General features: G+C 43.4%; 1 protein-coding gene across 16 annotated transcripts in view; it reads left to right on the top strand.

Moving 5' to 3' along the window:
- Positions 1-20554, top strand: part of LOC149071021 (cell adhesion molecule Dscam1-like) — a 91756-nt gene extending 71202 nt beyond the window's left edge. For all 16 annotated transcript variants that reach the window (XM_089248351.1, XM_089248357.1, XM_089248359.1 and 13 more), the window contains 8 exons: positions 1214-1378; positions 2835-2905; positions 4144-4381; positions 13386-13484; positions 13590-13775; positions 15529-15690; positions 15820-16016; positions 17486-20554. In XM_089248351.1, the coding sequence (XP_089104477.1) occupies positions 1214-1378; positions 2835-2905; positions 4144-4381; positions 13386-13484; positions 13590-13775; positions 15529-15690; positions 15820-16016; positions 17486-17575 (1208 nt within the window). In that variant the 3' untranslated portion in view covers positions 17576-20554. The remainder of the gene's footprint in view (positions 1-1213; positions 1379-2834; positions 2906-4143; positions 4382-13385; positions 13485-13589; positions 13776-15528; positions 15691-15819; positions 16017-17485) is intronic.
- The last annotated feature ends 5553 nt before the right edge of the window (positions 20555-26107 follow it).

Here is a 26107-nt window from a genome sequence, read left to right as displayed (position 1 = left end):
GTTGAGCAAATTAGTCGGTGAATGAGCAGTTAAGTGGGTGAGCGAGTGAATTAGCTATGAATAGCTCACTCTGTCACTCACTAGATCATTCCCTCTGTCAATCGCTGGCTTATTCGTTCACTCACTGTCATTCGCTCGTTCATTCTTTCGGTCAATTAGGTCAGTCATTCTTTCACTAACTAGGTCACTCACCCACTAACCACTCGGTAACTCACTGACTTACTCACTATGTCACACATTCTTTCGGTCACTAGGTCACTCACTTACTAATCACTCTGTAACTAACTCATTCTTTCGGTCACTAGGTCACTCACTTACTAATCACTCTGTAACTAACTCATTCTTTCGGTCACTAGGTCACTCACTTACTAGTCACTCTGTAACTAACTCATTCTTTCAGTCACTAGGTCACTCACTTACTAATCACTCTGTAACTAACTCATTCTTTCAGTCACTAGGTCACTCACTTACTAATCACTCTGTAACTAACTCATTCACTGACTTCACTAGGTCGTTCACTCACTCGCTCGTTCATTCTTTCACTCACTAGGGGTGGTATTCACCTACTTGGTTTAAACTATAGTCACAATTTTTGGATAGGAGATCGACACGGATTGGTTAAATTCAGGTTTTAACCAATCCGTGTAGATCACCCATCCAAAAATTGTGACTCTAGTTTAAACCACGTCGGTGAATACCGCCCTGGGTTACTCACCCACTGACCACTATGTCACTCATTCTTTTGGTCACTGTGTCACTCACTTACTAATCACTCTCTAATTCACTGACCACTCGGCCACGGTATCAGTGATTAGTAAGTGAATGGCCTAGTGACCAAAAGAATGAGTGACATAGTGAGTAAGTCAGTGAGTTACAGACAGCGGTCATGTCTGTCTGTCTGTAACTCACTGACTTATGTCACTCATTCTTTTGGTCACTAGGTCATTCACTTACTAATCACTCTGTAACTCACTCACTCGTGTCAGCTCAAGCCTTTCGTCGGTGAATTTTCTTAACGGTAAATTTCCATTGCGGTAAATTGCATGCCGGTGAATTTCTCCCCTAAACCAGTAGCAAAATCACTTCAGCGTTCATCCGGCCGATTCGCGAACTGGCCAAACTTCAAGCATCGTCGTTATTGAGTTGAAATGTATATTCGACGTCTATTGTCGATGATCACGTGACTCTTCTATCCATCCAATCACCCGACCAGAGAAGCGCGGCAAGCTCCACGAGGTCGAGCTCCCGGCCGTGCAGACGTCGGAGACGTTGTCGAACCTGCATCCGGGGACATCGTACAGCGCCCAGGTGTTCGCCCAGAACAACGTCGGACAGGGTGACCCGTCGCAGCCGATCACGTTCCGGACTGTGGAAGAAGGTGATTGTTCCCTAAACACTCTTTAAACCTCTCCAATATGTCTTTCTTTTCTCTCGCCCTCCTTTTTATACAGGGTGTCCCGCAAGTTCTGATGCGGCCTTTATCTCATCAAATCTCAGAAGAAACAGGGCATCAACTTTGTTATTGGAAATTAGAGGATAGGGGGTAACCATATAAAAATTTAGTTTTTTTTTAATTTTGTGACACCCTGTATTTCCACTCTCAAAACTGGTACAGGGTGATTTTTGAACGCCTTTTGAGCATTCTTTGAAGTTGAATTTATATCTACAGTGTGATAATTACAATGTCAGATGTAATACTTAAGTGAAGTAATTATTGTAAACCGCAGGGACACTAAATAATTGCTGCTCTCGAGTTGTTAATGGTTGCTCCCCGGGGTAAGATGTAAAGTTGATTTTTTTTGTTTTTTTTTGTGGAGATGCTCCCTTCGGGAAACCCCGTATGGCGAACTATGTTTGCCGGGCCGGGGGTTAGTATCTCTTAAATTGAAACTGTACTTCTAAGACGGACAGCTGATGAGATAAAGGCCGCGCTAGCACTTACGGGACACCCTGTATAGCAGCCAAATAAGCTGCTAGCGAACAATATGATGTCGAGTTATCGTAGGTTCAAACTTGTATCCGGTCCATGAGTCCGAGCCCACTCAATATTTGTCCCCGTGTCGATAATACCTATAGAAATATTGGGTTTGAGCCCCTTCTCCCACAATATTGAGTCCTCCCATTACTGTAGAACAGGGGTTCTTGACCTATGGGTCGTGACCGAAACTTGCGTCGCCGGGGCTGCCGAATGGATCGTTTAAACTCACTTGCAGCCACGGGATTCTTGAGCTACGGGTAACGACACTAACTTGATTGGCAGGGGCTTCCGCGATGGGTCGTACAAATCAATCTACAGCGAGGAATTCTATCCTTGAAATGTGGGTCGCGACCAAAACTTGATTCACATAGGTTTTAGAAATGGGTCGCACAAATCCCCTTACTCCCAGGGATTCTTGAGCTACGGGTCACGACCCGAACTTGATTGGCAGGGGCTTCCGAAATGGGTCGTAAAAATCCACTTACTGCCAGGGATTCTATCCTTGAGATATGGGTCACGACCAAAACTTGATTCACATAGATTTTATAAATGGGTCGTTCAACTCCACTTACTGCAAGGATTCTTGAGCTAGAGGTAGCGAGTCGAACTTGATTGGCTTCCCAGATGGGCCGTACAAATCCATTTACAGCGAGGGATTCTATTTTTAAGCCATGGGTCGTGACCTGAACGTGATTCGCATAGGTTTTGTATTGTGTTTCATCCATAGAACTTCCGACGTAATATTACGTCTGAAACGTTGGACGGGTTGAAGCGTTTAGGAAATAATAATGATGTTATACCCATTATATGTGTGTTAGCACCATTTTAAACGATGTCTTTTATTTTGATTTCACAGCACCGACTGGAGCACCGTTGGATATAAGGGTTGAACCCGTTAGCTCCAAATCGATCCGGGTCACGTGGAAGGTGAGTAGAATTTGCCTCTGTATACAGACTCAATGATTCACGGAAAATTCACCGTCACTCATTCCGCCGATAGGAAAATTCATCGACAACATTTCACCCACAAGTCATCACTACACAATCCACCCCCGGAAAATTCACCGAAAACAATACAATTCACCGCTAGAAGATTCACCGCCACCACCACCAAACCAGAACACGGCTCCCACTCTGTCCCAGGATAGGGATATAAGCGGTTTAGAAAATTCACAGACAAGAATTCATCGTTGTAAGATTCACCTACAGTAATTCACCACCGGAAAATTCACCGACAACAATTCACCACCACGCAATACACCGACCAAAAAAATAGCAGTTCGTCACCAGTGAGTGAGTGACCGACCGAATGAGTTGATGAATCAGCTAGAGAATAAGTCAGTGAGTGAGTGACCGCATGAGTAACTCACTCACTCTCTCACCTGCTCATCTGTAGACTCAATTGTTCATTTGACATCTAATAACTCACCAACTGCCTCACTCACTCACTCACTCATGCGCTCATCTGCTCACTCACTTGCTCAATCCAAACTTCACTTATTCACTTGTTCCCCGCACTAACTCCCTGACTTGACCAATCACTAGCTTAATTACTCACTCGTTTGCTCATCCACTCACTCAGTGACATGGCTCTTTTGTCATTCACATGCCTGCTCATGCTCCAAGTCGCTCTTTTGCCCTCTCACGTGCTTGCAATTTCTCTAGCTCACTCTTTTGATCACTCACTGACCTAGTCCAGAGACTGTCTCGGCAGCAGAGCCGTGTTAAGAGCATAAAAGACCCCTAGGCAAAGGGGGAGGCCCTTTGAGGCCCTAACAAGCTAGAATTGCTTGGCCGTACCAATTTACACGCTTACTCTCGAAAATTTTAACTGGATCTCATTTTTGAGACGACTCTCCGCCCCCTGCTCTTGAGGCCCAGGGCAGTTCCAGGTAGGCCAATGTATTAAGACGGCACTGTTCGGAGAGGCGGATTTATTTAAGGTTATATAAATTTCGCCGCCCTTCTTCATTCTACTAATTTCTCGGCCACCCATTTCTCAAATTTTCTGCCCCTCTGAACTTGCCACCCTGGGCTTTCAGCCTGCTAAGTCCTCCTGTAAATACGCAACTGGATGGTTCTAGTGGAAATTGCTATGAAAGAGTCTTTAAGGACCTTTAGCAATTAGTATAATAATGTTTTTCCTTGTTTGTTTCGCCCGATAGCCACCCCAGAGACATCACTGGAACGGACCCCTGAGGGGCTACTACGTCGGCAACAAAGTGACGCACTCGAGCGCCCAGTTCACGTACCAGACCGTCGAGACGACTGACCGCCGTGGCGGGTCGCTGCTGATCCAGGGCCTCCAGAAAGCCACCCAGTACACGATCGTCGCAAAGGCCTACAACGCAGCTGGATCAGGGCCGACGTCGCACGAGGTCCACGTGACAACTCTCGAGGAAGGTAAGTAAGGGGGGGGGGTCATTCACGTCAGCATCGATAGGGGGCAGTATCGAGTTTGCTGACTTTTGATGTCGGGGGGGGGGGAAGGTTTGAGTGGTGCTTACGTCATCAAGCACCCTTTATGAAATATGAAGTATTTCTTAATGGCATCTTTATTGAGTGTGAGAAAAACCTTTCTCTAGTTTGTGGGCACCTTTCCAATGTAAAGTTTCTCGCGTTACCCGTGTTGGCAATAAGGCTATTCAGCGGAACCCTTGATGATAATGAACCCTTGATTGATTATTTTTTCAAACCGAATTATTTGAACTTTTTTAAATTTTTTGGTTGGTTTGGGTGGAGGACATGCCTATCCCCCCTCCCATTACGTAAGCTCTGCTCTTAATATACAGGTCCCAGCCTGCATGGCTCCTTCAAGGGGTTGGGGCTGGTAGGGCTTCAGCCCGAAATTATTTTTATCATTTTTGTTTCTCACACTATAAGTTCATAATAGAGGGACTCCGTGTGAAGAGTCTGACCTGGGAACCCACCAAAGATCTCAGCTTTGGAGCCATACTGTAAGATGGTGGACGGAGGCATGGGTCTCTGTGCCGTGTCCGATTGAGCTCATGGGTGGGACTCGAGAGGTTGGAGCCCAGTCACCCCATTGGGAGGGATATTCACGAATCAAGAGCTTTGATTATAACCATCACCAGAACTTCCGTACAAAAACACTGGGATGTGATTTAAATAATCATGAAAATGCTTAAAATTGAATAATTAATCACTGAATCACAGGGTGTTTATCTGAGTTGCCATTTTTTTTACATTACAAATTCACTACAGAGAAGGCCGCCATTAAAGATCTGAGTCCAGGGGACCTGGCTTCAGGAAGGAGTCATCAGCACCGAGATACTCGCGGGGAGAGGAAAAATATTGTTCCTAATGAAATGTGCCCTCTAACATTGTTTTCTTTCAGATGGGAGCGTATTGTCTTGTATTTCCCCTGCACTGACCTGTTTCTCTGCGCATAGAATTTCGATCTGTGCAGAATGCCAAAATAACATTCTGCCTTTCATATAGGGAATTTTTTTTTGAAAAAGAGGAAATCCCCCCCCCCCCCGTGTACACTGGAGTGCTCTCATTCTTAGTCATTCTTAGACGAATCAGTTCTTTTAGTTTATGTGATTTTCGCTTATAATTGTTAGAAAAAACCGAAAACCGTAATTGGTGAAACGGGGTTCCAATGGATAGTTATAATCCATCAAACCCCCTTCATCATGACTCTGCCAATTCCTGTGCAGTAGTGCGCTTAGCAATGATAGTTAGATTCTAATAAGGTGGGTGAAGACGTAGGTTCACCTGAGACCCAAGGGTTTTTTTTTTTTTTCAAAAGTTTTCAAATGTTCATAGACCTGGCAACACAGGTCGAGGCATGTGTAGAAAATTTTTTGGTCTTTTTAATCGTGCTTTGTGTCCACTGTCGTATGATGAAATCTCCGCAAGGTGTGGAAATTCAGAATCGTTCAATTTATCAAATAAGTTCTTTGCCAGTTTCTTTGCAAATGACGTAACATCAGCCACTCCGGAATCACGTCTGATATTAACGTTTCTAACGTACCAAGGTAGTGCGGTGTATCTCCTCAGAGTCTTGTTCTGAAATCTCTCCAGAGCGATGATATTCATTTTCTTCGAGAACAACCAGACAGGCGCAGCATACAGGAGAATCGGTCTAATTGCCATCTTATACAGAATAATTTTATTTCGAATTGAAAGACTTGAGTGCCTGTGGCTAAGTCTGTTGAGCATGACCGAGGCCACGGTCGCCCTACGGATGGCACCAACACACTGCCGGGAGAAACTGAATCTCTTGTCCATTACCACCCCCAAATATTTATTGTGAATGACTGGGTTGATTATAACTCCTTGTACCTCTATGTGTGCTTGTTGTGGTAATGAGGACTTGTTAGTGAACCACATGAATTTGGTTTTATCTGCATTCAGTTCAACACGGGTTCGCACACACCAGCGCTCGGCCAATCTTACCATTTCTTGCAAGTTTGAAAGGGCCTTGCCAGGGTCCCTATCTGTGCAACAAAGGGCACTATCGTCGGCATAAAGAGCGGTGAAACCCTTAGGGGCAACTGGGAAGTCATTCATATGAAAATTGTGTAGGATAGGACCTAACACACTTCCCTGAGCTACTGATGAACGAATCTGTCTAGAATTAGATATTGAGTCATTTATCTGTACTCGGAAAGAGCGCGAGTCGAGATAATTGCTCACAAATTTGATGATGTTATACGGCATTCCCATGCGAATCATCTTAAACAGCAGCCCGTTGTGCCAAACTTTATCAAAAGATTTCTTTAAATCGAAAAAGGCTACTGCTGCAGTGTCTTTATAAATTTTGGCTTCTTGAATTCGTTCTACGAACCGCAATAATTGAGTGGTGGTCGAGTGCTTGCTGCGGAAACCGTGCTGCTCTGGACCGATAATGTTATTGTCCTCTACAAATTTGTGTAGTCTGATGGCTACCACTCTCTCAAAAAGTTTCCCTAATGAACTGAGATTGGGTGCCAATTCTGTGGATAGTGTAGGTCATGTCCAGCTTTGGGGATAACCTTAACTTTAGCGAGTTTTAATTGCTAGAAGTAAATGAAGATTTACACTTTGTGAGTTTTACTGCACACAAATATCAACTGTTAAAATTTTTAAGCTGACTTGACAATTTAATTAATATTATTGCTTATAAAATATTTAGTAACATTATGTTACATTGATTTTTTCCTGTGGCACATGATCAAAAACTGGTCACCGATGCCAAACGAAGAATCATAATATAGGTGTGATTTTCATTCGATAGGCGGCAAAACGAGCAGTCTAGTGATATATTGTATAGGCTAGTTTTCTTTGCAATCAGATGTTCAACCATTAACGGGGGTTGAAAGTTTGCCAGTCGTCCTGTATATACGGGACTCAAGCCCGTATGCAGGAGAGGGAGTAGTACGTTGCATTGTATATTTATTGATTATTGGCGGGTCTCAGCCGCCTTGCAAAGTATTGGGGGGAGCTGAAATAGCCTCAGCACCCAGGTTAGGCACGCCTGTTTAGGAGTGTTTCGCTGCATCAATTAGCTGTATGTAAGATTTGGTGTTACAATTTTGAAAAAAAGCTGTACACACACACACAATCTGGAGCAGTATTCGTGTTTTTTCCGGATTCCGTCAGTGGCGTATTTACAGTGAGGGGAGGGTCTTAGCGGGGCTATAGACCAGGAAGGCAAATTTGAGGAATGAGTTGCTACGAAAGCTAGTACAATAGGAGAAGAGTGGTGAAAAACGTTCTATAAATCCGCCTCTGCCCACACAGCAAGGGACTATGCTAGTGAGTAACCAAAAGACGGACCTAAAGCCTTTTGGAGAGTGCGGGCCGCTTCATTGGTTTGAAAACGTGTCGCGGGATGCTTAAGTCATTTTGATCAATGCCACAGGCCACTAAAGTTATCTGAAATGTGCCGCGTATCACTTAACTGAAGTGAGAGTGTGCCGCGGGCCACTTGAGTGATCTGTTGCAGTGCCCTATGTCACCTAAGTGATGTGTAAATGTGATCCAGGTCACTTAAGTGATCTAGGAATATGCCGCTTAGGTCATTCCTTCAAAACTAGGTTTGAGGTCACGGGCCAGATGACTTCGAGGGCCCTCGAGCCATGGGTTTAGCATGTATGGACTAGAGAGTTTGCAAGCTTGTGAGTGAGCAAAATGGTGACTTATAGCATGAGCAAGCATGTGAATGACCGAACGAGTGACATACAGTGCGCGGGACCAGGTCAGTGAGTGACCTAGAGAGCTTGTGCAAGCATGTGATTGGCCTAGAGCGTGTGCAATTATGTGAGGGACGAAAACAGTGTGTAAGCATAGGAATGATTAAAACAGTGTGTAATCATGTGGATGGCTAAAAAAAAGAGTGGCTTTAACACTGGTGTACTTGCAGGAGTAGGGGGTTGGCAAGTTATAGCCCAGGGTAGCAGATACGAGGAAATAGTAGTCAAAAAAAATTATGGTCAATAATAATTATCAACAAAAAAAATCATTAGTAGACTAGAATGGGAGAAGGGCGGACAAATTCGTGTAGCCCACAGGCGCTAAAACCATTAATGCGCCTCTGGGTTCCGTAGAGCAGTCCCGTAACCATCGAGGGTTCCGCGTGGAAACCGAAAAGTTAGTAAACTCTGAATGATGATGGCCGATTTTTCCGTTGCGAGGAGGGCTCGAAGCTCAGCAGAAAGAGGAGGCAGATGGTAGAGGTTGAATTGCCGTTTACGCCATTTTTATCGATCGCGTGGAGGTGTGGATGGAACCCACACACACACACACACCGCACGTGGATCGGAACCAGCTGGGATGACAAAGAACCGATCGATATACCGTTGCCCCTCCCACCCCACTCTCTTCATGACTCAACGGATGCCCCCCCGTCTATCGCGTGGCCCTTCCCCCCAACTCGAGTGGGAACGAAAACTCACGTCACCTGGTGGAGGACGGTCTTTGTTGAAAACACGTGGTTTTTTGATTTGAACGGTGGGGGTGTGTTGAACCGATACGGGAGGGGAAGGTTCCCAAACCGTGAGGCGCAGCACTTTTAGTACACCGAGAGATATTTTGAGGACGAAAAAAATAACGTCTATTAAAATTTAAATAGAGGCATGAAATCCTACCTGACAGCAATATCCTACCTAACACCAATCAATTATAATTGAGTTGCTGTATTTTTGAAATATATGGCATCCATATTTGTTATGGGCATCTTTTTCTCAGCCACCTCGTTGGGCATTTTGCCTGTTGTGGCCTTGTATTTGTAATATGTTGAAATGCTGTGATCATAGGCGGAGACAGACTCGGAAGTCTGGGAGGGCACGGTCATTATGTCTGGGGGGGGAGGGGTGGCAAGATGATGATGATGGCAATTATATATACATTAGATCAGTCGACTCCACCTTTGACGCTGAGAGGGGGGGGGGGTCGGACGCCCCTCGGTACCTCCGCCCATGCTTTAAACTTTCACAAATTTGGCTGTCTTCGTACTCTGTGAGCAGATTAATACCATTAAGTACCTAGGAGTTTTAATCGATTCTAACCTCAAAATGGAAATCACACACACACATATAGCATATTCGTTCTAAATTTCCATATCTAATACAGTGGAACTTTCGGTTAACGAGCATAATTCGTTCAGCGAACGTGCTCGTTATCCGAATGGCTCGTTATGCGAATCAAACTTCCCCATAGAAAGTAACGGAAACTCGCATAATTCGTTCCACAATTAGTCATTCACATAAAAGTGACTAACAAAAACGGCATTCAATCAATAATTAAACGCATTAATAATTGTAAATAATGCAATAAAATATGCGTAATACACTCGAATCCCGTTATAATGAAGTCCATGATACCGGAGAAATAACTTCGTTATAACGAAATTTCGTTATAAAGGAATTCTAGGTTATCGCATTGTTCCCATGTAAAGTTATCTGGGGGGATTAGAGAGATTTTCGTTAAAACGAGATTTTTCGCTAAAACGGGATTCGACTGTACAAGCAACACCATCAATAAACGTACAATAGAATAATTAAATTAATTTCATTGTCATAATTGATAATTTTCATAATTATCAATTAGTTATCAATTTAATTTCCATGATGTGTGATAACTTTAATATTAATATCATAAACAAAGAAAAACCGACTCACTGATGTGTTTGCAAACTTGTTGCGTGATTTTCAAAAAGAACCCTTATCCAATGGCCCTTGCTTTTGCCTCTTTTTTTTAGGATTTCTGGGAAATGGTGAATTGCAGCGTTCGTTTGACAGATTGCACATTGCTACAGCTTTATTTGGGTGGTTCTTTTCTGCAGAGTTTTGTACAGATTCCCACCACATTCTACACATCTCTCTAATCTCATTTTGTGCGTGAGGGACCTCTTACTTCTCTTTTCCTTAGACGGGATACCGTCAACTTATAGACATTTTTCACCACTAGTTCTTGAATGCCATTCTCATGCACCTCCGGTCCATGGTGTCCAGTCCATCGCAATTTCCAGATTCATTCTAAAAATCTAAAATCTCATTTCAAATATTAATTTAAAGTTAACACGTTCATTAACATCTTCCTACATTCTGCCCCACGTTGAGAATTGCAGCGCATTCGTTTCATTTATATTATAGATATAACTTGCTGGGATCCGTCAACAACATTGACGCCAATATATGAAAGCATAATCGTGACATAGAAGTCGTCACGCCATAACATACTCGTTTTTCAAAATATCTCTGGCATTAGAAAAGATGCGACGTTTCGTCTCATGAATCATTGCTATCGCCACGATCCGGATTTTACCAGTTGAAATCCAAAACACCTTCTCCTTTTGATTCTTTGGTTTCTTAATATGTGATGAGTGCAAAAGCACCTTATTAGCCAATCACATGCGAACAAAGAAAACCGAAACTAAAGTAATTCTGATTTTGCCTGTTGAGACAGACAGAGCTCACCAAGTTTTCTAGCAGAGAACACGCTCGTTCTCAATGAGGGTGTAGTCCTTAGTGTTGCAGTGCTAGGCACTTCGGGTGCTTTTGTGAATGTGTCTTTAATTTCTTAAAGCGCGTCTTTGAGGGTGAGTGAGATAATGATGTTGATACGTAATAATATAATATGAAAAGTTAAGAATAAACTTTATGCGGCACAACTATTATCTTGATTACGTTTTTGAGCAATGTCGATATGATCGCGTTTATCACGGCGCGCGACAATGGTCTACCCCAACACACTTAAAATCCCTTCCACGAGTAATGGCTCTTGTTTATGAGCTACCCCCCACCCCTAAAAAATCACGTTCAATAACACAATTTTGTTTTCCTAGCAGAATTTTTAAAAAAAACTTCAGGTGCACAGAAGCATCGCTGCTATGTTAGTTTCGTATCGTAAATATTCCCACCGCACGTGTTAGTTTTCCGACTGAGGCACGCTTACCGGAGACCGTAGGGGAGAATATTACCATAAATTCCATAGCACGTGTGTGGGCGAAAGCAAAAAAAAACGTCAGCTCCGTTGTGGTAACGCAAAAATAAATATTTTTTAAAAAAACCCGCAAAATTTTTTTGCTCGTAATGCAAACAATCGCTCGTTAACCGAGTCAAAATTTGTTCGGAATTCTTTGCTCGTTATGCGAATTGCTAGTTAACCGAATCGTTCGTTAACCGAAGTTCCACTGTATATATATATTCTACTACCTCATTGGCAACGCTTTTGTTTGGTATTATATTACTCCTTTTGTGTCATTCTCACCTGCTTTATGGACAAAAATTATTTAGGGGCCGTTCAAGTATTACGTCATCATCGATGGGGGGGGGGAGGGGGTTTCCGATTTGGTGACTTTTGATGACGAGGGGGAGAGGGGGGTTTGGATAATGCTTACGTCATCAACCACCTTTTATGAAAATATGAAATATATTTAATCAGGGGCGTAGCCAGAAATTTCGTTCGGGGGGGGGGGGGGACCAAAGTGACAGAACAATGGATTTAGCCATCTTTTTCCCTTTTTTCGGTCATTTTCTCACATTTCGGGGTGGGACCAGACCCCCAAGTCCCCCCACCCCTCGCTACGCCCTTTTTTTTAATGGCATCTTACTCGGTGCGCCAAAAACGAGAAAAGCCTTTCGATAGTTTGTGGGTAATTGAAGTAACATCCCTCCTATTGATAAGTGCCCTACAGGGCCACTTTAGTGATCTCTAAATGTTTCGCGTATCCAAGTGATCTGTAAATGTGCCGTTTAGTTCATTTTCACAAAATTAGGTTTGAAGAGGGCAGGCCGCATCAAGTAACCCCCAGGGCCATATTTGGTCCGTGGGCCAAGGAACTTCATGCGATTTATCATTATATGGCTTAGAGCAGTGATTCCCAACGTGGGCGATGGAAAGTTCCAGGGGGCGGTAGAAGCAACGGGCATAACATGCGATCCTATGGGTTAGATTGCGTTGGGGGGGGGGGAGGAAAAAATTTCTGAAGAAGGGGCGATGGGACAAAAAAAGGTTGGGAAACAATGGCTTAGAGGGTGGGTCGCGATGAATTTATTAAAGATAAATTTTGAGATCATAACCTTCAAATAACATTGAATTTAACAGAAATTGATTATAACATAAAGGTATTGTCTTCCGAAACTTCAATTTTTTGATGCAAAAAAAAGGGGGGGAGGGGGTCAAAAATGGCTAAAAATTTGCGTACGTAATACTTGAACGGCCCCTTACCTCTCAATAGCTTTAGATCTTTCCCAAGATTTAATTATTGTTATTTGATTCCAAAAATTAATAAAACAGGTAGAGGGATCGGTGGAACAAACATTTCACCTGCCTCATTCCAATTTCTTACAATAATTTACCAAATTAAATTACTAATAATCCAAGGCCGGACTTTCGCAGATCATCGTTGCGGCCTACAACGGTATACAATATTCAATAATTACACTTCTTGCATACAAAAATTGATCTCAGATGGCAGCACTACGCATAACAAGCATTACACAGAAACAAACTTCACTACACACGCACATTACAACATGTACCACTTCGTTAGAAGTTCCGCAGAGGAATATGGACGAGGGGTGTGTCTGGTTTAGTAGTAGTAGATCATCGTTTCGCTGTTTATTTGTTTCAAACCTGCTTGCGCAGTTTTGGGGGGGGGAGGGAGTGTTCCAAGTGCGTAAGTAGGAAATGCATTGTATTGTACATTCATTAATTATTGGGGGGGGGGGTGACTGTTTCGCCCTTCCCCCCGTTTACGGCTCCTATGTCTGACACAATTGATGTTAAATGCCATGCAAAGTCATCTGAGGCTTACAATGCGTTAACATCCCCCCAGGAATCCTTTGCTCGGTTGAACTTATCTGATGTTAGGGCCCCCCCCCCCCTTTGAATCTGTCGTGATGCTTTTTCGGATCACTTTTTTTCTCACACTTCGTCTGTTTTTCTTTTGCAGATCCACCGGTGCCCCCGATCGTGGGCGTCTCGGACATCACGTCGTCCAGCGTGGGGATCCACTGGAACGTCGGGAGCGACAAGCAGCCGTCTGTCGTGCGTAAGTCTTGGCGATATTAGCGATAGTATAGCACAAAAATGAAGTATGTATCAATGAAATTGGTATTTACCGTGGTGTGTTGTTTCGTTTTCGTCTTTCTCCTAGAATACCTCCTGGAAGTGCGCGAAGAAGGTGAAGAATGGGAACCGATCCATCTACCTGGAGAGAGGAGCGCCTTCTACCTGACTGGACTCAAAGGTTCGACGAGGTACGAGCTAAGATTGGCCGCTTACAATGTCTTCGGCAGAGGAGAGTTCTCGCCAACCATCGACTTCACAACTGGCCTGCCAGGTGAGTCCAAGCTCGACGGTTCACCCCCCCCCCCCCCCATCAAATTAAGATGTCAGATAGAGCGTTTTCAAATCATAGTTAGCGTCTCCGTGGCTCTTCTTCGGGCATGTGATTGTGACTGAAATCACACAAAAGCAAGGAGCCAAGAATCGTCATTAGTGATTATGTCCGGTCACATTTAATTGACAGTTTCTTATGTGACTGAACAGTGCGTAAGTTCATCGTTTTTATGAATTGAATTTGCTCTTAAAGCAAAAATACATACTGTGCCAAAATTTAATGTTACAACCGTCGTCATTTGTCGCCATTTCGGGCCTTATTTTATCTTATTGGTGATATATTTTATTATAACGAATTGGTACATGTTGGAATGTGCGTGTACGTTTTGTGAACTTAACGTGAATTTTTGTTCCTGTGTAATGTTTGTTATAGTGCTGCCATCTGCCATCATGTAAGTGATCTAATGTATATATATATATATATATATATGTTAAGATCATCATCGTATCTTTCCTCCCCAGACTATCTATCTCAAGTCTATCCCCGCCTATGGTCTCAGGCACGGATCCAGAGCGATGTGCTGGGAGGGACGACTTATTGCTTAGGTTTGTGTGATCATTACGGGATGATCATACCATTATATATTATTCAACTCTTAGGAGAGGCGATAGCATCTCCTCCTCTGGATTCACGCCTGAGCAAATGCAGGCACCTTCAGCACGAATGAAGCAGAGGTGGCATCCTCGGCCTCGAATGAAGCGGTGGCATACATTCTCAGTTTTGAATGGGGCAGAGGCGGCATCTTCAGCTTCGAATTGAAAGAATGCAGCACCTGCGGCTTCGAATGGGGCGGAGGCAGGAATCTTCAGCTAATGAAGCCGAGGCAGCCATTTTCAGCTACGAATGGAACGGAGGCAGACACCTTTAGCTGCTAATGAAGCGGTGGCAGGCATCATCATCTTTGAATGGAGGGGAGGCAGTGCTGTCTTAACGCATGGACCCACCCGGGGGCCTCGAGTGAAGAGGGCCCTCGCAGGAATGAGATCTGATTGATATCTTCTAGAATTTACCAGGCAAAAAGGCTCAGAAAAACCACTTGGCCCGGGAGTCCATGATAGCCTTAAGACGGCCCTGAGGGAATTAGGCAGACGTCGTCAGCTTCGAATGGAACGAACGCAATCATCTTCAGCTTCGAATGGAGCAAAAATAGGAATCTTCCATTAATGAAGCCGAGGCAGACATCTTCAGCTGTTAAACTGGTGGAGGCAGGCACTTATTCAGGATGGTGCAGGAAGAATCTGAGGCAAGAATCTTCTGCTAATGAAGCCAAGGTAGCCATTTTCAGCGAATGGAACGGAGGCAGACACCTATAGCTGCTAATAATGAAGCGGTGGCAGGCATCATCATCATCTTTGAATGAAGGGGGGGAGACGTCGTCAGCTTCGAATGGAACGAATGCAGGCATCTTCAGCTTCGAATGGAGCAAAGACAGCAATCTTCTGCTAATGAAGCCGAGGCTGTGAAAATAGCGGTGGCAGGCACTTATTCGGGACGATGCACCAGAAGGGGGGGGGGCACAATTGTGTAGGTATTTCTCCAGAATTGTGTTCCATAAAATACGGGGCACAAATTTTCCCAGGGGGGAGGGGTATCCTCTCTGGATCCGCGCCCGGTCCTGTCGCACCTCGTAGTATTATCTATGATGCAAGAGATCAATTTTTTTTAACACCTTGTTTCTTTCGCTTCCCAACAGAGATATCGGTGCCATTCGCAACGAACCAAGAGAACGCGCCATTTTACTTCAGGCCGTACTTCGTGATCCCCGTCGCAGCGTCCGTCGTCGTGATAGTGACGACTGTCGTCATTGCTTGGGTTTGCTACAAGAGGATGACGCTACGTCAGGACAGGCTACTAGGTAAGTCCTATCGGCCTTCCTCTCTCTCTCATACCATACCCGTTGATGAAAGTTTTATTGACTATCCTCTACCCCCATCACATCTCTATTATAAATCTGTATGTTTTCACGTCTCTTTCTCTCAATCAGCTGCCTGCCAGCCGTTCGATGGGCGTCTGATGGCTGCCAGGGCCTCCCTTCAAGGCCGAGACGGCTACTGCGACCCAGTGGCCAGGCCGCCATCTTACACTCCTCCCATGGGCCAGCGGCATCCGGCTGTGGGAATCCCTGACGATGACGCGTACGACGCACCTTGGGATATGGCCCCTCAACAGGGACCCGGAGGGGTGAGTAACTGACTGCCAAGAGGCTTTCACAAAATTGTTTACACTTGCAGGATGGATCGATAGCGATGTGCCTCATTGTCATTTCCCGTTCATCCGAAATCGTTTCCGGATTGATCAGCATGTGATCAGCAACAAACATTCCCAATTCAAAGGACCTGTCCCGGGAAATTTCGGCGTTGTCCCAGGAGAGCATGATTAAAATCGTATTTGCTTTTGCTACTGGTAGTGAATTTTGCATTATTTGGTGATATTTTTGCGAAAATCGGAGTTATTCGACGGGAACTGTAAATATTTGGTGAAAATTGGCGATATTTGGAGATAATTTGCGAGGTGTCCTTCGTCCTGTTCACATCAGGTCACCGTGGCAATCATACAAGTTTTCTAGACGTGTTTCGAAGATATCCAGAGATGTGGCCAAGTTCCGATTTGTGGTCAGTCCGCACTTATCGAATGAGAATGGCCCGATTTCTAGTTGAAATCGGGGCGTCTGCCCAAGTCTCACCTCAATTCTCGTCAAATACCGTCGATTTCCACCGGGTATAGCTATTAGTTCTCAAATATCGTCGATTTTCGCTAAGTTTTGACAAATACCAATTTTAACCAAATATTGACAATTTCCACCCAAATGCAACAAAAGTTCTTAAATATTATCCATTTTTGCAAAATAATTTTCCGCCGAGCATTGCGAATTTTTACTAAATATCGCCAATTTTCACAACAAATATCGCCAATTTTTACCAAATATTGGGAATTTTCTATCAAATATCACCAGTTTCCTTCCAAATGTTGCTAATTTTTGTACTCTTCCGTTATAATCACACTACTTGGCACTTTTTTGTCCTGGCGAAGTTCCTTCGAATTTATGCCTGCTCTTTAGTGTCAAATATTTACTAATATATTTGACATTATATCATTAATAATATATGTATCATTTAGCGCCACTATCCAAATTTTTTTATTTTTTTTTGAAACAATTCTTGCCAAAAGAAACAAGCCAAAATACGCCAACTGGGTGTCGAAAATGTGTAGTAGGGTTATAACGGATGATTTAATTAACACAGATTATTTAATTTTTATCAAATATATAGCTAATTTTTTCCAAATACTGGCGATTCTTGCTAAATATCACCACCAATTTTCGCACAACATTGCTATATTTTACCAAATACAATAGAACCTTCCGATAATGGACACCCATGGGACCGGAAATTTTGTTCATTAACGATCGTCCGTCAATGTATAACAAAGTACATTGAAGCCCGTCGACGTAATTCAAAAAGGCATCCATTAACCGGGAGTGTCTATTACAGGAGGTTCCGTTGTATCATCGCTATTTCGGCCAAGTATTGCTTGAAGTACATGTTCACTAATTAACGAACAGGAAAGTTTCATCGCACTACACTGAATATATTAACGTTGAACTTGGACTGATATTTGTTTTTTTCCCCCTCCGATTGTCTCAATTGCAGCCTCAAGGAAGTTACACGAGACTCAAGACTCAGCTGCCGAATCCTGGAGGAGCGGTCGTGATTGGTCACCAGAGCAATGCTGGACGTTGATCTCGCTGTCAATCTCGCGTTCTGCAACAACCTATACCGCTTCTGATCATAATAGTACAACAACTTCCTTCGGAAATTTTTAGGATTCATAGAAGTGAGTGAGTGTGTGTTGCAAGAGACTCGAAAGACTCTTGCATGAACGGGAGCCGAATTTTTATGGTTCTTTCAGTTTGCGGATGAGTGACTCTAACGTGAATATACGAATATATACCCCACGTCAGTTCGCTAGTTTTTGTTTTTGAGTCGTACGTTCATGTTCAAGAATATTTGACTGTTTTGTACCTCATTCTGATCCTGTGGTGTGTGATTATCAATTATCATCGGTTAATTATAATCAAAAACGGCCTATTTCAGCGTGAAGAACCGTCTCTAATTCTGCTCCTGTGTAACCACCAGAGTGCAAACCTATATGTATACGAATATGTGAAACCTGTTTGCGCGTGTGCTGGTAACTAAACTGATGGTCAGAACTGTAAGGTGTTTCTTTTCTCTGTATCTTCCAAAACAAACAACTTTTCACCATACAATTATTCTGTGGGGGTCGGAAAGCAAGCGGTGGGCCTGCGAGGTGCAAAATGAAGAACACGGTAAAGACGAATAAAAAAGGGCAAAGAATCTTTATTATCGAAAACTTTACGACAAATGCTCAAATGCGCGACCACCAGCTGCAATGCAGGCGTCACATCGGTGACGGAGTGAATGGCGAACACGTTCGAAAATTCCTGGCATTTCACGGTCGTCTGCAGCTGCGACGATGGTTCGGGTGACAAGGTCCTCTGATGACTCGTTGGTACCTTTTTAGCTGTCCTTAGAAAAAAAAATCCTTAAAGAGGACAGATCAGGAGATCTGGGAGGCCACGCGAAGGGGCCCATCGCGGCCAGTCCATCTGTTAGGAAAAGTAACGTTCCGCACAATCCTGAGAGAATGTGCTGGCACTCCGTCGTGCTGGAACCACATAATCACTCGAAGATTTGCTGGTATATTTCGTATTAAATCAAGCAGAACCTGCTGAAGGACGATGCTGCGAAAAGCGACGTTTCATCCACTACACAGAAAGCGCCCTCTCGCGGCCCGGCACTTGCCTTCCGACTCCACATTGTATGGTGAAAGTTGTGTTTTTGGCGAGTTCTATCACCCCTTACAGTTCTGACCGTCAGTTTAGTTACACCCTGTGTAATGCAACGTATATGGAGTATTTTATTTGTTTACTGGAGCTGGGTACATGATATGTGATGAGTCGTTCATGTTGAAATCGTTCTGGAAAATACCCCCAATTCTGAATGATGATTTTTGTGCCTCATCACGTGGTATTTTTCCCCCTTCGGCTTTGAGGGAAAGTTTGAGGGATATATATACGAACCGTTTCCAAGGTAACCAATATGGCAACTTCCTCCGAAACTCATGACGGAAACGAATCTATATTTAAAAAAAAAAATAGAAATAAATCTATTCCTTTCCTTTGTTTTTTATAATGGGTGCAAAAAATTTCGATTTTCTTTTCCAAGTTCAAATTACTGATCTGTGTGCTTTCGAGTTGAAAAATGCTTCAAGTTGCCCCATCGTTTAGGGGTCATTCAAGTATTACTTCAGCAATGAGGGAGGGGGTTTCGGATTTGCTGGCTTTTGATGACAAGGGGGGGGGGGGTCAGTGTTTTGCTGACTTTTGCTGAAAAGGGGGGAGGAGGGTCAGAAATGGATGAAAATCTGCTTACGAATACTTGAATGGCCCCTTACAAGCGATTGGCAAGAAATTTGAATGATCTCTGTTTGATGAATCAGCGATAAATATGGTAACCTTGTCCTAACCGAGCCCCATGTCAGAGGAGAAGGAAGGGGGGGGGGGGAACCCAGAAAAATAAAAAAACAAATGAAAGCAAAAAAGTGTAATAGATACGTACGCAAAGGGAGGGTTGGGGTTCTAACCCCCCTCCCCCTTGAGCCAAGATTATAGTGTTATTTTGCAGGAAAAAAACGTCAGCTCCCCCGAAGGAAAAAAAAATCTGAAACTCCCTCGAGAAAATTCTGCGTACGCCTACGTAGATAAGTATAAGAGATAACGCATCTATTAAATTACACTCTGTCATCTGTATGTTATGCTATTGCTCGTATTATCCACCTAAAGATTTCGAAACCTAGGAATCGAATTCAATTTTTAAAATTATTCACGTGGCGACAAACCTCGGAGAATTTCCTCATTCCCACAATTAAATCGGCACTTTTAATTTGATTTTTAATGGGTAACCCCTCCTGCGCCTGTCCTTCAACGTGATGTTCTGTGCGAAGAGCCTCGTTGAAGGACCGTGAAATTATGATCTGCCCCTTCTTACTCGCCGCTGTCTCAAAGAAGAGACATAAGCAGGTTGTTGGAAGGAGGACTAGGCCATGCTGGAAGCCGTGAGTGTATGTGTTGCGAACCCAACGTGAAGTTTGTTCCTGTGTAATTTTTTGTTACAGTGCTGCCATCTGCCATCAATTTTCTCAAACTATGAGTGAAGTGTATAATTGTACCGTTGTAGGCCCGTTTCCTGTCAGTGGCGAGAGTTTTCAACGGGGAGATCAGCTCGCATTCGCGCCTCAAAGTTGGGAACCTCAGAAAATCATTGAAGGTCCATGAAATTACGAAAGAATGTCATAAGTTTTGAGTAACAAGAAGAAAAACTCTTTCTGGACTCAGACATCAACTGAAATATAAAATTTCTCTGTAATTTAAAGGGTGTCCCTCTATATTAGTTTGTTGAAATCGCGCTCGTGTTAGAAGAACGATGGGTCACAATTTCACCAAAGGGACTGGCAATTATTGGCCAGGGAACAACGGGTCCACACGAACGATTCTTCACGTTTATAAATGGTTTTTTTCTTGACTTTCTTGCTCTTTTCACACATTCTGTGTGATTCCGCACTTCCTGGTCAATATTTGAGCACATAAAAGAGTTGAAAGCATTCTGAAATTAATCATGTCTTCATTATGTTTGTTATTTTCGGACACTGATTTTTTTTCTATTCTGTTTCGTTCTCCGATGACGTGATCTGAAAGAATTAAAACTGCCAAAACCGGTCATCTATGGGTCATGACAGTGGTTCCCAAATGCGGATGCCTAGACCCCCAGGAGTTCCATGGCCTATTTACTGGGGATCCACGGCATAATTGTGGAATTACAGTCGAATCCCGTTATAATGAACTCCAGGAGACCGGAGAAATCACTTCGTTATAACGAAATTTCGTTAAAAAGGAATCCCAGGTTTTTGCATTGTTCCTATGTCAACTTATCTGGGGGGATAAGAAATGTGTTCGTTAAAACGAGATTTTCGCTATAACGGTATTCGTTAAAACGGGATTCGACTGTATATACAAAAAATGAATTACTTAAAAAAAGAAAAGTTACAATTAAATCAAATGCAAAAGAGCCAGCCACTGCAACGTTGGTAGACTGCAGTAGTAATATTGTTATGATTTGACAGAAATTGTACTTTGGTGACATCTCTCGATAGGAGTATAGTATGAAACGTTGCTTTGGCTCTTTTGCAGTCCAGTAGATGGCATTGCTATCGAAATCATATTTACTAGTACTCCTCCTAACCAGATCGTGGCCAGCCGTTCTGTCTCAACAAAGAGATATAAGCAGGTGGTCGACATAGGCCATTGTGGAAAATATTTACTAGTACTGGATAGAATGTCCTCCACTGTTCGAGAACATTCTCGCTGATATAGATACCTGTAGTTTCTGCTGCTATAAATGAAGGGGGTCCATGGTAGACAATAAGATTTCCGGGGGGGGGGTCTACGACTAAAAGTATTTGGGAACCGCTGATCTATGAGATCGTCATTAAGTGTAATTATTATCTTATTAACCCAATTGAGTTATTCCCTCTGAATCCCTTATTGTCCTGCATTACCATGCTGGTTTACGTGTGCATGACTATGTTCGTACCTATGCAGTGGTCCTCAAAGTTTAGTCGCCCGCGGCTTCTTTGCCCTATTCGTGGTTCATCTGCGGCTCTCCAGAATAGTTTGGTGGATGTTTCCTCCCATGTAAAAAAGAGCCACTTAAAAACATAAGCTAGTCGCGACGCACACTTTGAGAAACACTACCCTATACAGGGTACGAACATAGTGGCGGGTGGTTTCCGATTCTGTTAGTCAGCGGCGTTACGGATCAGTTAATAGAATTGATATTCAATATTTTTAACCAATCCGTAACAGCGCCGACTTTTAGAATCGGAGACCAGCCACCCACAATCCCTGCAGCGTATACGCGGATTGTTCAGAGTTTGGCGACGAGCGACATCAACCATTCACAGATTATTCCGTTTCTATTTTGCAGATGGGTTAACCCTTTCACTCCCACCTGAACGTATATGTCCCATACGGGTTCTAACATCCATGGCCCCCAAAGGGGTGGGCTGACAAGGCTCCAGCCCTGGGCACCGAGGTGATTTTAATCATTTTTTTGTTTTTTCGCGCTATAAATTCATCATAAAGGGGCCCCGTGAAAGTCTGGTCGGGGGGCCCTGCTTCAGGATGTGGGGGCCATGCTAACATCGGTAGCGAAAGGGTAATAACGTGTTCAGAGTCCATTCTTTACTTCACTTGTGATAGATTCTTAAATTTGGTCCGTATGATGCAGGTTATTGCACAAGTTCCTTCAGCCTCGCGTCATTTTTACCCGAACTCCTCTTCACGCACATACAACGCTCTTTAATTATTGCCTGGTACTCACTGTATCACCCTTTGCCTTAAGTTACATTTTAGTGTTTATTCTCTTAAAATAAACGTCTTTCTGTCGAAGATGAGAGTTTACAGATGTGAGGTAGAATGTCATGTAACGCACCATGTAAATTACCTGATTTAATAAAGTTGTTCTGTTTCTATTTCATTCGAGTGTTGTCATTTATTGTCCGTCTCTCCTCACCACCTTCAATTAACTGTTTAAAACAGTTTAGTAGCGTTAATAGTGACCACCGGCTTATACAGGGTGGATACTATCAAGCGATCAATACTTACACGCGATTCCTTGTGAAAAACTAACGAAGAAAAGTGCTTGACATTTTAAGATCGGATGAATATTAAGGGAGCTATAACGTTTTGAATTTTAGTGATGTGTCAGTTTTGTAACGGTCAGTTACACGCCAAACACCCAAAATTTTCTCCATGCAGCGGGTTGCCACTGATTGAAAATGAACTGAAATATTCAATTTCGTTAGAAGTCAAGTTGTTTTCTTTCACAACTGGCGATTTTTTTTTTCTCTTCGTATAGAGTGATGTTAACCTTGTCATTACGTATTACCTTCGCCCCACTACATTGGCAAATTTTTCACCAGATATGCAAAGCGTTAGCCAAACGAGATCTAATGGAGAAAAATGATTTTCCCAAAATCAACACTTGTTTGCCAAATTGTGGTAATTCGTTGTCCTTCACTGTTAAGTGTCATTTTTTAAGGGAAAGGACATGGGGAAAAAAATGGTTTGCACAGCTTTAGCTTTCTTGATTACTATCAGGGTTATAGCATTGCCATCAATTTAAGAACGCCAAGTTATACGTTTGGTGAATTTGGCAGGATTCGAAAGTGAAGTCGTTAGTTTCACTCCATAATTATTGATGAAATTAAAAGACTGAAAACACTTTTCCATGTTAGTTTTCGAAGAACGTACGTAGTGAGAGCCCATGGCGCGAAAATGAAACAAACAGATCCAAGCAAGCGTCGAAGAGATTTACGTGAATGTTCGGAATCAGATACTTGTAGTCACAAGATAAAACATATTAGAGAGAAGACGTGTTTACGTATCAGCAATACAAAGCAGGACTGTGCTCTCATATATATATATAAGCGAAAATTATTCGTCACACACGCACTAATTTTATACCGTAATTAAACAAAAAAGAATCGTTATTTGTTGAATGCGGATGTGGGAAGCGGTTGGAGAGGATGCACTAAACATACCCGCTCCAATATCTATTTATGGGGAAAATATAAATGTACAGGGTGCTCTGAAAATGGACCGACAAACTCAAAGGGTTGTTATTAGACATAAAGGGGAACAAAAATTGCAATGGAACATGGTGTCACAAACCACAATGAGAGGGTGAAAATCGCGTAAAACTCACGCAGGGTTCGACGTCACGCTGGAACGACAAAAAGTACAATAATATAGCCATAAAAAGATTTATTTGATTAATTATTAAACGAATTGTCCGCTAACGTCATTGCACGGTCTACAACGGCCTAAAAACGATTCCCGGACGCGCGCTCGAAGATACCACAGATATGCTTTTTGTTGCCTGCCGCAGCGACGACAATCCGCGCTACGAGATCCTCCGGTGTGTCCACAGGCACCACATAAACAAGTGATTTAAGGTGACCCTCTGTGACGTATAGCTATATAAACCCGTTTTTTTTCACTCTCTACGTCACCTCTCACCCTATGCAGGAGGAAAAATATATAAATCGGGAAAATCCCGATAAAAATTGCTGTTGGTACATCCGCTGTGCTAAGCGTCCGTTGCCCTCTGCTCGACCGTAAATCAGATGCATATCAGCGTATTTCTCGTTCGTGTAGTCGCAGCCATCACGATACTCATTGATGAAACAGACAACTGCTACACGTGCTTACTACCGCAATAGCGCTAATTTACGCCGTCCGCAGAGCGTGATCCTACCGCAGCGCATGCGTTTCGCGACGCTGCTTACGTCAGATATGGTGAGCGAACCCACAAAGCATTCAGCGATCAACTGACATCCAACTTTCACCTCCTCTGCACTCGGACCCTGCATGCGTTTTTCACCCTCTCAACGTGGTTTGCGACATCATGTTCCGTTGCAATTTTTGTTCCTCTTAATGCCTACTAACAATTCTCTGAGTTCGACGGTCCATTAACAGAACACCCTGTTAACAACACACCCGGTCCATTAACAGCACAACCAAGGGCATAGCGGGGGGGACTTGAGGGGTCTGCCCCCCACCCACCCGAAATGTGAGAAAATGACCGAAAAGGGGGAAAAAGATGGCCAAATCTATTGCTCTATCATTTTGGTTTCCCCCGAACGAAATTTCGTTCTACGCCCCCCCCCAACCCTGAGTACAACATACACTAACCGTCTTGTCGTCGGTCGAATATTAGCAACACGTTCCTCATATTGAAGCTCAAAGTACACAGTTAAACTTATATATACAAGCACTATTCACAAGCGAGAGGACACACTACAACCGTATGAGACACCAAATGAGTGTGGCCACTCATACGATCACTAACTTGATCACGAAAACGGTCACTCACCCATAGTGACTCACGTTCATTTACTCATACATAGTTACTCAACCCACCTGAATGGTCACTAACCCAATCGTTTGATCACTCAATCAGGGGCGAAATTTCCGGATCCCCTAAATTTGGCGTCCACTTCTCGCATCAACGGCACTTGGTGCTACTTTGCGTTTATTTACTTCAGTTATTCGGAGAGGTGCCATGCCATTTGGCGCTGTTCTGCCGTGTGAGCATCGTGATTTGACCAGCATCGTGAAGACCAGGGTTCGATCCTCACAGGCGGCACAGTAGTGATCAGCTGAGAAATTGGATTTGCTGTGATTTTTTAACTATTTGAAAAAATACAAATACAAATACAACGCCACAACAGGCAAATTGCCCAACGAGGTGGCTGACTTAAGAACATCAGGCCTACCTACTACTGCTACACCACACATGCACCCCCCCCCCCCCCCCGCGATACCCCCCAACGAACCGGTACATGCGGGAATGTGCGTGTACGTGTAGTGCAATCTGACGTAAAGTTTGTTTCTGTGTAATGCTTGTAATGTGTAGTGCTGTCATCTCCGTGAAGAGCAGGCAGACCTTCAACATGACACTTACATAACATAAATGATTTTTCCTCCACCCATGGGGAGCATTTATGCCTTGGGAAATCTCTGTGGAGAGATTCAAGCAGAAACATAACATAATAGTGAATGTTGCCATTTAGTTGTGAATTAGAAGTAAACAAATTCACTGCTGAAATGAATGAATTTTTTGGACAATTGCTTAATTCACTGACAGTTACGACGATGGTCTATCATCACAAGTGTGAACAACTTTCAGATAAAGTATGGGCCACTTCTTTGATTTGAAAACGTGTCGCGGGTCACTAAATTAAATGATATAGAACAGCACCTCAGGTTAGTGATCGTGGGCCACTTGAGAGATTTGGAACTCTGCCGTGGGTCATAAGTGATCTTTCAATGTGCCGCAGACCACTTGAGTGATCTTCAAATGACTGCAGGTCACTTGAATGATCTGCAAATGTGCCGCCGGTCAGTCAAGTGAGCTGTAAATGTGCCTCGTGTAGCTCAAGTAATCTCTGAACGGCCGCGGGACATTTGAGTGATCTGAAAAGGTGCCATGGGACACTCAAATGATCTGTAAATGTGCCACATGAGACTTAAGTGATCTGGAACAGTGTCACAGGCCTTTTGAGTGATATGCGAATGTACCATGGGGTCATTTAATTGATCTAGGAATATGTCACAGGCCACTCCAGTA

The sequence above is a fragment of the Pholcus phalangioides genome, unplaced genomic scaffold, assembly GCF_987345545.1.
Source record: "Pholcus phalangioides strain wild (caught in Gottingen) unplaced genomic scaffold, Ppha-v1.0 ptg000020l_1, whole genome shotgun sequence".
Lineage (NCBI taxonomy): Eukaryota > Metazoa > Arthropoda > Arachnida > Araneae > Pholcidae > Pholcus > Pholcus phalangioides.
The sequence above is the reverse complement of the archived record's forward strand: the minus strand, read 5'-3'. Positions and strand labels throughout refer to the sequence as shown.